At 57.7% G+C, this 15,655-nt stretch overlaps 1 protein-coding gene across 3 annotated transcripts in view; it reads right to left on the reverse strand.

Annotated features, from left to right (window-relative positions):
• Acsf3 (acyl-CoA synthetase family member 3) overlaps window positions 1-15,655 on the reverse strand; it is a 37,074-nt gene that overhangs the window by 3,402 nt on the left and 18,017 nt on the right. For all 3 annotated transcript variants that reach the window (XM_015495950.2, XM_048792494.1, XM_048792493.1), the window contains 3 exons: window positions 8,165-8,291; window positions 1,955-2,089; window positions 1,469-1,580 (listed from right to left, as the gene is read on the reverse strand). In XM_015495950.2, coding sequence (XP_015351436.2) covers window positions 1,469-1,580; window positions 1,955-2,089; window positions 8,165-8,291 — 374 coding nt within the window. The remainder of the gene's footprint in view (window positions 1-1,468; window positions 1,581-1,954; window positions 2,090-8,164; window positions 8,292-15,655) is intronic.

The raw sequence follows: 15,655 nt of genomic DNA on the forward strand, positions 1-15,655 counted from the left end.
CTGAGACCAGGAGACCACTGAGACCAGGAGGCCACTGAGACCAGGAGGCCAAGAGACCAGCAGGCCACCGAGACCAGGAGGCCAAGAGACCAGCAGGTCACCAAGACCAGGAGGCCAAGAGACCAGCAGGCCACCAAGACCAGGAGACCAACAGATTAGCAGACCACTGAGACCAGGAGACCACTGAGGCCCGCAGACCCTGTGGCCCAACCACGTGGCCCACCTTGTCACTGAAGTGTGCTGTCTACATTCAACAGTGTTTGGGTGAGTCATGTTCGCGACTTTCTCTGTGCCCATAAGTGACCTGTCCAGGCAGCCCTTCCACATCCCCATGGTGCTGGGCCGGGACCCTAGCGGCAGGCAGACCTGTGAGTCATGAGGGGGACTCCTCCCCAGGCTGGCCTGCCCCCCGCAGCTCCTCCAGCTCCAGGGGATGGCTCTGGGCCATCAGGGGACAGGGTCTGCAGTACCAGTAGTTCTGGACCCCCACTGGGCTCTGCGCGGCTGCAACTGGCAGTGTGCCCGGGCCTCTGCACGCAGTTCCCTGTCTCGGGCCCTCCTCACAGGCACCGTTGTGAGCCCAACGACCAACAGGGGCCCTGCGGGTGCTGGGCAGGAGCTGACCAGAACCAGAGACAAGCGCACAGAAGCCAGAGGCTGGAGAGACCCCCACGGGCGCTCCTGCAGCGCTCAGCACGGGGCACCGCTCCTCATCACAGCCAAAGCCACCCGCCTGCGTTCCCACGTGCTGCCCTCGGGGACGCCAACTGCCCCGACGCAGCACAGGCTCCCGCTGCTGGAGACGAGTTCTGGACCAGCCGGAGCCACCTCAGCCGGGGGAGGAGGGGACGGGCTGGGCAGAGCGCGACAGTGGGAGGCCCTGGTCTGGGAGGGCTCGGGACACAGCTGGGCCGCAGCTGCAGCCCAGTCTGCTGGCCCCTTGAGGCTCCGCCCCAAAGGTCCCAGAGGGTCCCCATCATCCTGCCTGGCCTTGAAGGACAGCTCAGCCTAGTCTGGGCGGGACCACCAGGCCCGGGTGGTCCCTGGGGAGGGCTCTGCTGCAGGCCAGCAAGGGGCCAGCATGGCACGAGGCAGCTGGGGCCACCCTGAGGACAGGAAGGGGAAGGGGTGGGGGGCTCAGGACACGGGGCCTGGCTCCGCAGGTCTAGAAGGGGAGGGCCTGCTGCCGATCTGAGACTGGCCCTAGAGCAGGGACAGCCCAGGGCCCAGGACATGCCCCTCTGCCCCCTCCTGTCAGGGCAGGGGGTGTCCTCTCTCCAGGTCTGCACCGCCCACAGGGCTCACTGCTGGCCTGCCTGCTCCTCTTGTCCACCTCTAAAAGGGACAAGGCCAAGACCAGGGCCATCTCCTCATTGCCCAGGATGGTCCACCCTGTCATTACAGACCCCACGACAGTCCACTCTGCCCCTTAGTCCCCAGGACACTCCATCCCGGGCCCCTGCCCTACCTGGCCCACTCCTTGAGGTCCCTGAGGGACAATGAGTGTCCTTCTCGAAGAGTCACCACAGCTGTGACCCGCTGGCCCCATGTCACATCTGGAATCCCAATCACGGCCACATCTGGAACAGAAGGTCAGGCTGGGACACCTGGGAAATCCCCAGTGACTGCGCGGGTCAAGCAGCAGCGGGGCCTCGCAGAGAAGGTGGACGGCAGCCCAACCACGTCCAGGCTCTGGAAAGCCCTACTGGCTACCCTCGGGTGTGAGGACGGCTCCGCGTGGTGTCTCCGGGGTCTGCCTCCCCATACTGCCCTGCAGACCGCGTGTGCACCTCGTCACCTGGAAGCCAAACTGGGGTTCGGTGGGCGGTAGCTCAGGCCCGGCCCCAGCCTGTGTCCTGGTGAAGGTGCACTTCAGGGGGCACCTGGTTGGCAGCAGGAAGGACCCCCCTGCCACGAGCAGGGAAAGGTCCCCGAGCAGCTGGCAAGTGCTCACCTGCGATGCTGGGGTGGGCCAGCAGGTGCCGCTCCACCTCCAGGGCGCTGACTTTGTAGCCTCCGGTCTTGATGATGTCCACTGAGGTCCGGCCTCGGATCCAGTACTTGCCATCCTTGAACACAGCAGTGTCCCCTGAAAAAGTGGGCTCTGTGACATCCCCAGGGCAACCTGGGTGCGCCGAGTCCCCAGGAGAAAACCCTGGGGCGCCTGTGGACACCTTGGCCACCAGCCCCTGGCACCCATCACTCACATCTCTCCACTGTCCTGCCCTGTGCCTGGGGGACCGCGGACACGGCCCCCACAGAGTCAAGCCAGTGCCCACAACATGCCCGGAGCCAGGGGGATCAGGCCTGTGACACCCTGCGCTGCAGGCTGCACGTGGGCCTGTCCCTGCCACTGCCATCAGTGGTGACTGGCCACTGTTAGTGAGGGGCCTTTCTGCACACGGCAGCACACCAGCTTGGCAGCTGACCCTGAGCAGGAGGCGTGAGGAACAGCCCTGACACTGACCCAGCCTGGTGCAGTCAGACGAGAGCTGTGAAGCCGTCAGAGCCTGGCTAACCCACGTCGCCCTTCTGGCCTGTTGTGGGCCCCTGAGGACATCCCCGCCTGGTGCTGGGTGTGAACAGGCACATCCCAGACCTCCTGCAGGGTCACTGCCACGCTTCCCTGACGAGAGGGGTCCTCCTGCCCTCGCCCCTGACCTCTGCCACCTGAAACAGCCAGCCACTCACTTGTTCCTCCCCAGGATCCCATGACCACTGAGATCTGGATGCTCAGCCACAGGGGCAGTGGGGCCGGGTGCAGGGCCAGTGGAAGGCTGCGCCCTGCCCAGGCGGCTTCCTGGGTGGGGGACGCTGTGTGTCTGCAGATGCATGTTGCCCCCAGTCTGCACAGGCTCCCCTCCCCGGGGCCATGAATGTCTCACAGCACGTCACTGCAGACCGCGGTACCATCCACCTCCTGCCAAGTTTGTGACCTGCAGCTTGGGGTGTGCTCCCATCTACCAAGCAAGATGGACGGGTGCCAGAGGGGCTCCAGGCTTGTTCATGGAGGAGGCGGGCCTGGAGGCCTCCAGTGCGGTGGCCTCCCGCTTGTCCTGGGACAGCCTGCCTGTGGGCACTGGCCAGCAGGAAAGGATGCAGGGTGGGCTGACGGGATGGTGGACACACCCTGTCCTGGGCTTGTTCCTGCCCCCAGTCCCACTGTAGCCTGGCTCCAGCCATGCCCCCAGGACCAGGCGGCCTCCCTGGTGACTGAACCCAAGGGTGCTCTGCCACCAGGCCACACCCGCCCCTTTTCTTTTTTTTTTGGGGGGGGGGGTTACTGCGGATTCAACCCAGGGGCAATCTACCACTGAGCTACATCTCCAGCCCTTCTTATTTTTTCTGAGACGAGGTCGTGTTCAGTTGTTGAGGATGGCCTTGAATTTGCGATGCTCCTGCCTCAGCCTCTAGTCACTGGGATCCCAAGCATGGCCACTTGCTGGTCGATGGCTTTCCTCAGCACACCAATGCCCCAGTGCTGGCTCTCCTGCCCCAGGGCTGCATCCTCAGGCTGCTCACTGTCCAAGGGAGGTGCTGCCTGGCACTGGGGTCCCTGCAGGTAGGTTTCTGACCCGGCTCCCCTGGGCCTCTAGCCACCCCGATGCCAGTGTGGGGCAGTGCGTGGGGGAGCCATTGTCCTGCCCTGGACTTGGCCTCCCCGGATGTTCCTCCTGCCCCCGAGGCCCCACCTACACCTCCCCGTGAGGTCCTGACTCTCCTGGTGCCCTCTGCTGGGACAGCCTGGCCCCAGCTGAGCCCCTGGGTAAAGACAGTCTGGCACACACAGGCTCCCGAGGGCCCCCACACTCCACTCACCCGGGCTGTGAGGGGCTCTGGGCCTTCCCTCTGCCCTCTGGGGGTGCCCCACACTGCCAGCGCCTGAGATGGCGCCTCTCACTTCTGAGACCAGGCACGCGGAGGTTTGGGAATGGGCAGGTGGATAGCCCCAGGGAGGAAATGCCTTGGAATCAGGGAGGAGAGGCCCTGTGTGGGGAAGGACCAGGACAACACTCTACACCGAGGGACAGAGGGGGCGGCAGCACGGGACAGGGATGAGGGCGGGCGCAGGCGACGTAATCAAGGAATTGGGGACGCTCAGGACTCAGCTCTGCAAGGCACCTCCTGGCCCTCAGGAGCAAGGGCGCCTGCTCCACGGCTCGGGCCATGAGGGGGCGCACCTTGTTGGAGTCAGTGGGAGGAAGGAGTCAGGCATCGGCCTCAAAGCCTCCGAAGACCCCAGAATTCAGAAGCTGAGGGAGAAGGCAGCCTGATGGCAGGGCTGAGCCTCTGGGTTTTCCTGGACATGCCTGCAGCGCTGGCCAGGAGCCAGAGGAGGGCCATGAAGGCCAGATGCAGCCTGGACACTGAGGTGCTACCGAGCAGGGCCCTGGGACGCGCACGGTGCGCCGCGGCCAGGCCAGGCCAGGCCGGGAGTGGGGCGGCAGCTCTGCCTGGAGCTGGAGCTGGGGAGCAGCAGGAAGCCCAGTGACTGGGTCAGACCCTCTACTGACCTCTCAGGCACCTGCGAGGTCCTCTGCCCTGCCATGGGTCATGCTGGGCCTTCTGCAGACCTGTCCCCAGTGTGTACACCCTGAGGTCACAGGGTCACAGCTTCCCATGGCTGGCAAGACACTCTGTGTCAACCTGCCCCGTGCCTCTAGCTGCCCAAGCATGTGCCTGGCCTCCACCGACCCCGTCTGGAGACTCAGCTATACTCTGTGGCTGGTGACCCGCCCTGGTGACCATGCAGGGCAAGCAAGTGCTGGACTCGAAGCACGGCTCAGGCCGGCAACCCTCTGCAACCCTCGCCCACACGGCTGCAGCCTCAGGTGACAGCTGGACTTCCCAGTTCTGCTGAACGGCCAGGTCACTGTGGGGTCAGACGTGGAGCTGGGGCCTGGCCTGGGGTCTCCTGAGTAGGGCTCAGGCTTTCTGGAGCAATTCCTTGGCTGTGGGCAGGGGCAGGGTCTCAGAAGAGGTGGCTGCTGTGCTCTTTCCAGGCCACCTGCCCTCGGGTTGGGGATGGGGTGGCCTGCAGTGACAGGTAGCACACATCTCTGCCGTGGTCAGAGGGTGCTTGGGCTGGAGGTGTGGCCTGGACCTGTGCTGGTGCCCATACCTGGGCTCTCTGCTCTCACGTGATAGCTCTGTGGGGTGGCGCACCCCCCTGGAAGGGCACAGCTGCTGCTTACATAGCCAGACAGGTGCAGGACCAGGCTTCCTGTTGCCCACTGAAGAAATCCCATGTCCTCTGGGCCTGCAGGCCGGGGGCTCCACCTGGGTCCATGCTGCCCACAGAGGTCACGCTCCTTTCTGCCCAGCACACGTGGAGCCTTGGCCCAGATGCCCGCTCCTGCGGCCCTGGCTGGGTCTCGGGAAGCCTGGGGCCACCGTCTGTCTGCAGGGACTCCCCTGTGGTCTCCTCCCGGCCTGAGCTTCTCCGGGGGAACTTCCCATGCAGAGCCCCCACCTGCTGACAGGACAGGTGCCAAGCAGAACCTCACTCCCAGCCCAGGTCTTGGTGGGCCCAATGGTGCTGGCCATGACCTCCACAGGTCTGCACTCACCATGGCTCCGGGCAAGAGCACAGGGTGAAGGTCCACAGCACACTGCAGACTGACACAGGCCAGGGCAGCAGTGGCCTAGCAGCCAGCCACACGCTACAGAGTGAAAACGCAGGGGGACCTGCACGTGGTGCCCACAAGCCTCCATGTGCCGCCACTCAGCTCGGTGCTGGGGGTCAGGGCTGCTCTCTGCCAGAGCAGATGCCTCCATCCTCTCCCTGAGCAGGGCCCTGCCCCACCACCCCTCACGCACCCCTGTAACTATGCCGGGACCTGGGACACTCACTGTCCACTCCCTACCCTGGCTGGCTACACACAGGAACAGGATTCATGGTTTTAAGATCCCACCCACCCTGCTGCAGCTACACTGGCAGGGACCCTCTCTCCTGAGCCCAGGTCACTCTTGAATGAGCCCCGGAATGAGCTGCCATTTGCCCACGGCACCAGCCAGGCAGAAGCCTACCACAGGCTCCCAGCTCCTGGGCTCACCTGGGCGACAGGTAAGCGTCGGGGTCCTCTGAACAGCCTGGGTGCAGTGAGTCTGGAGAAGCTCAGGAGACTTACTCCAGGGACCCTCTTGCACATTCCCAGGGCAGAGACGTCCCGGCGGACCCATGGAGGCCGCTGAGGAGCTGGCAGACTGGCCCTTCCCAAGCACAGTGACAGCAGGAGGGGCTGGCCAGGGAAAGGGTTAAGTCTACGCTACCCTGATTTCCACTTAGCATCGGCAGGAGCGGCAGCTGCGAGCTGACTGAGGCTCTGCAGTTATGCAGGCTGCATCACTAATGGCCTGTGACAAAGGCGTGCGCCCCCAGGCCTCACCCCCAAGAGCAGTGAGCCCAGGCGGAGGCTGCCTTCCTGTCTGCGGTACACCAAGTGAAACTGAGCTGAGTTTGAAATCACCTTCTCCATGGACACCGCTCCAACGACCAACCTGCGCTGCTCCTCTCATGCCACCAGGGCACTGGGGCCCTCCTCTCAGCTGGACACCCTGTGCATGTCACCCAGAGGTGACACGGGTGACCCGGCCTTGGCAAAACCTACACTGTTGGGTTCCTATGCTTTTAAGTGGGGGAAAAAGAACAAACCAACAGCTTTTGTCTTCATTTTAAAATAAAGGGAATGAAACCAAAAGAGGTGACCATGAGCCAGCCAGGGCCTCCGCGGGGCTGCATGGGCTCGGGCCCTGGGGACGTGGGCGGTTCAGAAGCAGAGTTCCCTGTGACCACTGAGGGATGATCAGGGCAGGCTGGTGTCCACCAGAAAGCTCGCCCAGTGGGAGGCTCCGAGGGGCCCGCGGGGCACATAACAAGCTAACCACAGCTGGCGACTCCCGACCTCTGATGCCCGGCAAGGTGGTCCGTGTGGAGCCTGCCCAGGGGCAGCAGCCTGTTCTGGGCTCATGAAAGGCTCACCCTGCACATCTCCAGCACCCCACAGGCCTACCCACAGCACGCCTAGCCCTATCCTTGCCCATCTGTGGTGCTCTCTGTGGCCTCCCTCCCAGCCTCAGTGGGGCCAGAGTCACTGGGAGAGGACGGGAAGGTGACTGAGAGGTAAATGGCCAGAGCCAGTGCATGGCCCCAAAGGCCCCAGGTGCTGGGGGGCAGGGGCAGCTCCTGGGTGTCCCTGCTCCTCAGCAGGGAGGACCCTCGTCTGAAATTTCACCCGGGGTTGTCTCAACTGCACTTGGACCTCCAGGTGGCTGAGTTCTCGTCTTCTGTGACCCAGTGACTCGGGCCCCCAGGGTGCTGGATCCTGTGGCCTCCTGACCATGTGGGTCTGGTGGGCTGAGAAGCTCTGCTTCCAGGGTCGTTGGGGCCACCAGGCTGAGGGCTACGCTCGTGAGGCCACAGGCCTCCTCCCTACCTCTCTCAGACGCACAAGACCTGCCCTGCCTGACCCGCTAGCCCCCAAGAGCAAGGAATAAGCCCCTTTGTCACAGAGGCCAGCAAACTGCAACGTGGGAAAACGGCTTTTTGGAAAAATGTTGCCTTAAGAATTACAAAATGAACACGTTCACACTAAAGGCAGGCGAAGAGGAAAACTACCCAGCGCCCACCGAAGGCAGGGGCTCCTCCTGTGTGTGTCCTCCTGCCAAAGCCACACTGCCACCAGGGCACACCCATACCTGCCGTGTCCTGCAGGACTCTGGATCCCGGGCCAGGCCCGCTTCTCACAGAGGAGGCAGGACGGAGGTGGGCAGCTGCTCAGCGCTGGGTGGTGTCTCAGGAGAAAGGACGCCACACTGGCCCACACCCCGAGCTGCAGGACAGGCCACTGGGCAGAGGGACTTGGTGGGGGGCAACAGGGCAGGACCACATAGAGCACCATAGTGGCCCTGACCGAGGTGGAGGACTCACAGGCAAGGCTGTGGCCGGACAGGGGCCGCAGGACCACTTGGAAGGAACGTGTGGGGCTAGGCCACTGGGCGTGCACACGCATGTGCCAGAGGACAGAGGGCGTTGTGTGGCGGGCTCTGTCTCCTGAGGGATGTCAGCCTGAGGACCCTCTTCTGGGAGCTGGGGGAAGCTGGATACTCAGGCACAGGACAGCAGCCCACCAGGTGGCCCCAGCCCCTGCAGAGCTGGCCCTACCTGTCCTAAACCAGCCGTCCGAGGTGAACGCACTTCTTGTCTCTTCTGGTTTGTCCCAGTATTCTCGGAACACAGAGGGTCCCCTGACCAGCAGCTCCCCTTCCTTCTCTTCAAACCCCGGGGACACCTGCAGAAGGTGGGAGGGACGGGCAGGTTGGACTGGGCACACTCCCTTTGGAGAGGGTCTCCCCTGCTGTGGACCTCCCATCCCGGCCCAGGTGCTTTTTGGAATTAGACACGTTGTTGAAAAACACAGCCCTCTGTTGAGAGAGCTCCGTCCCGCCAGGGCCACCCTCCTGCCCTGCCCTTGCCCAGCCCGGGACCACCTCATTAGTCCCCAGGCAGCGTGCAGCTCTCCAGATCTAGAGACGGGACTGGCCCAGGCTCAGCACTCAGGGCCCCAGCTGGACGTGAGCTGCCTGTCCACTTCTAAAGGCTGTGCCAAATCCCACCCCAGGGCACGTCTCAAACTAAACTCCTGTCCAGGGCTGCTGGAGTGGCTCAGGGGTGCAGCATTCTGGAGCTGGGAGCTATGCTTTTAAGTCAAACCGCAAACACTATTTAAACTTGCTGATTTCCCTCTGCTGGCCTGGATGTGTTCCATTGCTGTGGACAGACTGGCGCCGGGTGGTACACCTGAGACAGGTGCACACAAAGCTGACCCCAGAGAAGGCAGGCTGGGACTTAAGGATTTTAGCCAATAAGAACACTATTTTTATAGGTGCAAACGAGACCCATAATCTCATAACATAAGGTCCAGAATGTCCAGGAGTCAGCACACAAAGGACCAGGAAGCATCAGCAAGTGGGAGACGGAGGTGGCACAGAGGTGGGAACTGCCTGGCAAAGACCGTACAGCACACGGGATGAGAATGCTCCACAAATGAAGGACCACACTCTGGAAATGGATCAAACAGCCAGAACGGCTCAGCAAGGACATGAAGATGTAAAGCAGGAGTAGGGCCTTGGATGGCTCAACACAGAACAGACCCCCAGGAGGGGACCGGGAACCGAAGGGCGCAATGGAGAGGGTCCAGCATGACCGCAGCAGCAGTCCTTTGGGTGGTACCCAGCGGGCAGCTCTCACTCCTGGAAAAATGGCAGAGGAGAGCTGGGGAGGAAAAAGCAAGAGGTTGGGTGAAATCTGGGTAGAATCCCCAAATCTGGTGAGAACATAAGTCTGTGGATTCAAGAACCTTAGAGGATCCCAGGGCAAACCCCCAGAAGTACACGTCTGCATATACCTAATCCAATTATCAACGACTCAAACTACAGACAAAGAGAGAATCTTGATGGCAGTCAGAAAAAGACAATGCTTTACTTTTTTGTGGGTGGGTGTGGTCCTTGAATTAACCCCGGGGCACTCTACCTCTGAGATCCATGGTCAGCTCTATGTTTTATTTTCACACCGGGTCTCAAGGTTGCCCGGCTGGTCTTGAGTGGACCCTCTTGCCTTGGCCTCCCAATCACTGGGATCACATCACACCTGGTGAAGCTATAGTTTTAAAGCTCTAAAATAAAATGATTATGAACCCAGAATTCCAAATCCAGGAATACGGACGGAGAGAGACAAGAGAGTGTGCTGCAGGCAGACCTGGTCTCCAGTAACGCCGAAGACCGTACTCAGACACGGAACGCAGCAGCAGGAGACTTGGGGCATCAGGGATAAAGCACAAGCAACAGAAACTGAACATCTGGGTGCAGCAACAGGACTCACCCTTGCCTCTTGAGTTCTCTGCACTTCTGAGGCTGAAAGCACAGTTTAACACTTTCTAGCACAGTCATGCCTGAAGCTGCCACAGACAAGTGTGGGGTGCTGTGGTCTGCATGTGGCAAGGCTCTACAGTTTTCTGGAAGCATGATGGTGTTGATTCCAAGTAGGCTGTGGAAAATGAGCAACTACACTCTTATCCCCGAAGCCCAGAAATGAAAAACTGTTGAGAGCCACAGCCGAAGGGCCCCAGCAAACTTTCAGACTGCCAGCTGATGATTGGCTCACAGCGACCCAGCAACTTCTAGCTGATTGGCTCCTCTGTGGTGATGCTCATTGGGCTGTTTCCCCGCCCTTTCAGACCATGGAGCTGCTCATTGGGGCACTTTTTTTGGCTCCGCCCACGCGACCCATCCAATCGGCCTCAAGAGCAGGAGGAGTGGGGGAGGTGGAGAGGCTTGTGGGAAGCCGGTGGTGGCAGTTGGGCTCTGAGGGTTTTTCCTGAGGAGCTGTTTTGTTTGGCGTGTGTGGTGCTAAAAATAAAGCTCGTTTCTTTTGACAAGTGGCTCCTGAATTGTGCCCAGCCAGACTGCAGCAAAAAACCCAGGGCAAAACAATAAACAGGATAAAGTGGCAGGCTTGAATTCGAGCCCATCAGAAATCACACTAAACGTAAATGGTCTAAACACACCAGTTAAGTGACAGAGCTTGTCAGGCTGGACTGAAGAAATACCTTGACCAATCACATGCTGTCTATGAGAAATTTACTTCAAATACAGTCATGGTGGGATAGAATCATACATACCATGCAAACACAAAACAGAAACTAAAATGGCTATATTAACACCAGACAAAATAAATTCAATAGCCAAGGACATTTCTAGGAGCACCACCTGTTGGTGAAAGGGCCAACTTGCTAGGAAGACCTAATGACTGCAAATGTGTGTGTATCAAACAAGACTTTCAAAACACATGGGCAAAGATAGACAGTTACAGCTGGAGACTCCACAACTCTTCACTTTAGTCATAGAACAAGCAATGAGGAAACCCAAGAAGTGCAGAGCGGAGCTGTGCCAGCCACCACCTTTCCAACGTGAGCAGCGCACTCCAACCAGGCCCAGCAGAACACACTTCCTCACTCACACCAGATCTGCCGCCAAGAGAAAGCACACTCTGGGCCACGGAAAACACCTCAACAAATTTAAACATAATGAAATCATACCATGTAGGCATTCTGACTGCAATGAAATTAAACTAGAAAATCAATACTGGATAACAGAAAAATCACCAAGCATTCAGAAAAAAACACAAGACACTCTAAGTAATCCATGGCCAAAAAAGAAAGTCTTAAGGAAAATTTGAAAATATTTTGAATTGAATGAAAATGAAAATACACCCTATTGAAATCTGAGGGATGCAGCTAAAGCAGTGGTTGGGGGAAAACTCATAGAAGCAAATGCATCTATTAGTACAGAGGAAAGGTCTCAAATCACCAGAAGAAGCTAGAAAAAGAGAAAAACAGGCCAAAATCAAATTGAAGAAGTGATCCAAGGTAAGAACAGAAATGGGTAAGATTGAAAAGAGAAGAACAATAGGAAAAACTCAGTGAACCCAAAAGTAGTTCTCTGGGAAAAACATCAAAGCAATGAAACATGAACTTCCACAGAAATAAGGAGACAAGACTCAGAGCATCAGCAAGTGGAGGGAGAGGAGCGCTGGACACACACAGTCAACAACGGGGTCGACGCCGGTTCCGCAAGCCCACTCCCAGACGCAGCCAAGACACAAGAGGTGACAGAACGGGCTAGGGCCACACTCTGCGTAACAACTCACAGCTAAGAGCCTCATAAAAGAGAGCTCCAGGCCGAGTGGTTGCCCTGGTGGCAGAAGAGCACCACCATCCCGCACCAGGCCCTGCAGAGGCAGAAGAGGAGGGACGCTCCCCGCAGTGTGAGGCCAGGCACAGAGAGCACAAGACCAGGGAAGCACAGGCCACGTCCCATGAAGGCCAAGGCCTCAGCAAAGGTCAGCACAGGGCGCCACGCTGGGCGGCGCATGCGACCGTGGCCCTGATCACAATGGAGCTGAGAACTGCCCAGGGCCAAGTCAGGGCTACGGTGCTGCAGCCTGGGTGCGGCCCAGGCATGCGGAGGAGCTGTGGAAATGGCCCTGCACGGTTCCTGAGACCAGGACAGCCAACGGTGCCTGCTGTCTGCACTACGCTTCTCATCTCTACTTCAGAGCCTCCCGCTGAAGGACAACACTGTCACCAGGGAAGTGACGGCCTTCTGGTGGGACAAGGCATGCAGCAGAAGACAGAGACCTGGTGCACAGGCCTCCACTGACATGCACACTGTGTTTTGGCTTATAACAAAAAAGTTTAAAAAGCCAAGACAAAACTAAACAGGAAAAAGTGTTACAGAATTAGGATATAAAGAAAGTATTTCTATGCAGCCATACAATGTTGTGTCTTAAGCTAAGGGTTCATACAAATGGGTCAGACAGCTAAAAAAAAAAAATTGCAAAGTAAAAATGTTACAGTAAACTAAAGTTAACTTATTACGGAAGAAAGTTGTGTTTTTTTTAAACCCACTGCAGCCTACGTGTGCAGTGGAGCGACTTCCACTCCTACAAGCTCCATCCATGGTAAGTGCTTTCTTAAACCTTTTATACCACCCTTTTGCTGTACCTTTTCTGTATTAGATATGCTCAGATACATGACTGCCCACAGCTGTCAGCACAGTGACACGCTGTTCCAGGCCGTGACCTAGGGCAGCCCAGGTGTGCGGCAGGCTTCCCCTCCCTCCAGGATTTCACATCACAACAAAACTGCTTGATGATACCTTGTTGGAGGGACCATCATTAAGGACACACACCCACTATAACAAAAGTGGTACACCTGGGGACACAGGCTGGTTCCACATCAGTGTGACCCCTGGTACCAACAGCCTGATGGAGAAAAGCCAACTGAGTGTCTTCAACATCCCTGTGTGATCAACAAGCCCAGCACGTCATACACAGGAGGAAACCTACTAGAAAGCCTGTAGCTAGCATCACACTTGATGAAGATCAGGAACTAGATGAGGATGTCCACTTCACTACTCTTGTTGGGCTTGGTGCTGGAGGTCAGTCATGGCAACAAGGCAGAAGAGACAAATGCGAGGCTGCACGGGGCAAGGCAAGTAGGACTGCACCCGGGGTCCCCCAGGTTACTCACCAACACTCCTGAGGCTGACCAGAGGACCACCAAGTTACCAGAGGAAGACAGACTAGCTGCACAGGCACAGACAACTACTAGCAACAACTAGAAACGGAGAGACTCCCCTCTTACAAAAGTTGAAAAAGAAGAAAAGCAGGAAAAAACAAAAGAAGAAACATTCATTTATGTGTAAATCTAACAAAACATACAGCATCTCTTAGCTGAAAACACCACAAGAGGGCAGAGCTGACCATGTTCAGGGACTGGCACCCTCAACGAAGTCATTATTTCCTAAATGACCCTCAGAAATGGTCATTATTTCCTAAATGACCCACGGAAATAATGTAATTCCAATCAAGACACTTCAAGGACATGCAGATACAAACAGATATTATACAGATAATTCCAAAATTGACATGTGCAGTCAAAACAACTTTGAAAAAAATAAAATTATTTTATGGAATCACTATAATTTTAGGTCTTATTATAAAGCCACAGTAGTCAAAACAGTGTGGTGTTAGCAAAGGAACAGAAACATAGATCAATAAAGGAAATCACGAATCCACACACAGAATCATTCAAATATGTCCTTGATTTTTGATAAAGTTGGAAAGATGGCTCAATGAAAGGGTATCTTTTCAATAAATTATAGCTGAACAACTGGATAACCACACATGAAAAAATAAACTCCACTTAAACTTTTGTTATGCAAAAATCCATTCAAAATGCATCACAGATATTGTCACGTTTGGGTCTGGACGATCCCCAATGCTCACATATTGGAGACTCGGTCCCCAGTGTAGAATGTCCAGAGATGGGTCTTTGGGGTGATTGGATTATGGATTAGCATTGGCATGTCAGTTGGGGGCCTGTTATCATGTTGAGGTATGTCTGTTCAATACCTAATTTGTTTAAGGTATTTATCATGAAGGGATGTTAAGTTTGTCAAATGCAATTATATATATTTTAAAAAAGCCCAGAATGGCCAAATGTACATGGACAGAAAGGAGACGATGTCTGTTTGGGGCCAAGGCTGAGGGGAGAGGGCGTGAGGGTGGGCTTGGGAATGACTACAGGTGGTCACGGAGCTTCTGGGAGGTGGAATGGAGCACCCAGTGGTGGTCTGCGCACAACTGTGAGTCCACCGAAGCCAGTGGATTGTACGGTGTGCGCAGGGACAGTGTTTGGTGTGTGATTATAGCTCCATAAAGAGCTTTTCTGAAAAACAGAAAAGACCCAGGGCAGTAATAATCTATATGCTTTGGTGTTCTGCAGGGCAAGGAAGGGTACCCTGAGCTCCTGGAAGAAATGGCCAGGGCTAGGGACCCCAGAACACCCAGAGTTTCCCCCACATCCCTTTAAAGAACATGTGGGGACACGGGCCCTGTGCAGGGGGCAGCGAGGCACCGAGAAGCTAACCTCTGCAGACACTCGGCCAGCCAGGTGGCCTGTGACTCACGTCCTGATGGACGGTTCCCCACCCAGGGTCAGGCCATCTCCCGCCCAGCCCTTTATAGAGGGGGCCAGGCCTCACACCCATGGAAGGGTACACTGCTCAGCAATGCCCTGCCTGGTCCCCAACCTCAGCACCGTGGGCCGGGGGCGCAGTCGGTGGTGCGCCAGTGATAGGCGGCAGTGATGGGGGCGCGGAGGGAAGCGGGGGCCTGTGAGGGGCAGGGCCACGACAGAGCCGCCTGCTGGCCAGAGGGGCAGCCTGCACTCGGGAGAGAGGAGAAGACCCGTGTCTCTAAGGGGGATGTGAGAAGGCGGCCTGCGGCTGCAGCTACCACCCAGCCCTCCACATCCCCAGCAAGAGAAGCCGGCTCGCACCAAGGCCCAGGGCCAGGGTGGCCGCACAGGCAGCTGTGTGGCCACTCATCTGCTGACAGGCCCCCGTTGTCCCTGGCTGGTGTTTGGCTCTCAGTAAGTGAGCAATCTGAAAAAATAAGAAGTAAACGACTACAGAGAGATGCCTGGTGCCTGCAGGGCTCACAGCGGGTGTCATCTGGGGGCCAGCAAAGGGGGAGGAGGGAGCCCCATACCCAGGTGGGAGGGGACAGGTGCCAGTCACTCCAGCACCTGACTGCCCGCCAGAGCTGCACAACTCGGGACACTCTGGTCACAGTGGCAGACACTCGAAGCCCTGTGACGGGGACATGTGGCCCAAGCTGCTGGCCACCAGGCACGGCCAGGGCCAGCACAGCTCCAGGACGAGAGCAGACACAGGCAGCTGTGGGAACCTGGAGTTCTGCGAGCTCCGTGCTGATCCCTGTGCTGGTCCCCTGAGGGACCCGAGAGCCCACTCCTCTCACTTCAGACCCTGTGGTGTGCAGCAAGCCATGCTCCAGAGATGAGGGACTTGGTGTGCGGTTGGCACCTACACCCGATGCCCACTGCCCAAGTGCCCACGGCCCAGGCCCACTTCCTGAGTGCTCACTGCCCAAGTACCTGCTGCCCCAGTGTCCACTGCCTGATGTCCACTGCCGAGCACTGTTGCAATCAATAGGCACTTGCAGAATCTGTGAGGGGCCTTGATTTGAAACCGGCGGGGACTCTGGAGCCCCGAGTGCTGGGTGCTCTAG

This window comes from Marmota marmota, unplaced genomic scaffold (genome assembly GCF_001458135.2).
Source record: "Marmota marmota marmota unplaced genomic scaffold, marMar, whole genome shotgun sequence".
NCBI classification, from domain to species: Eukaryota; Metazoa; Chordata; class Mammalia; order Rodentia; family Sciuridae; genus Marmota; species Marmota marmota.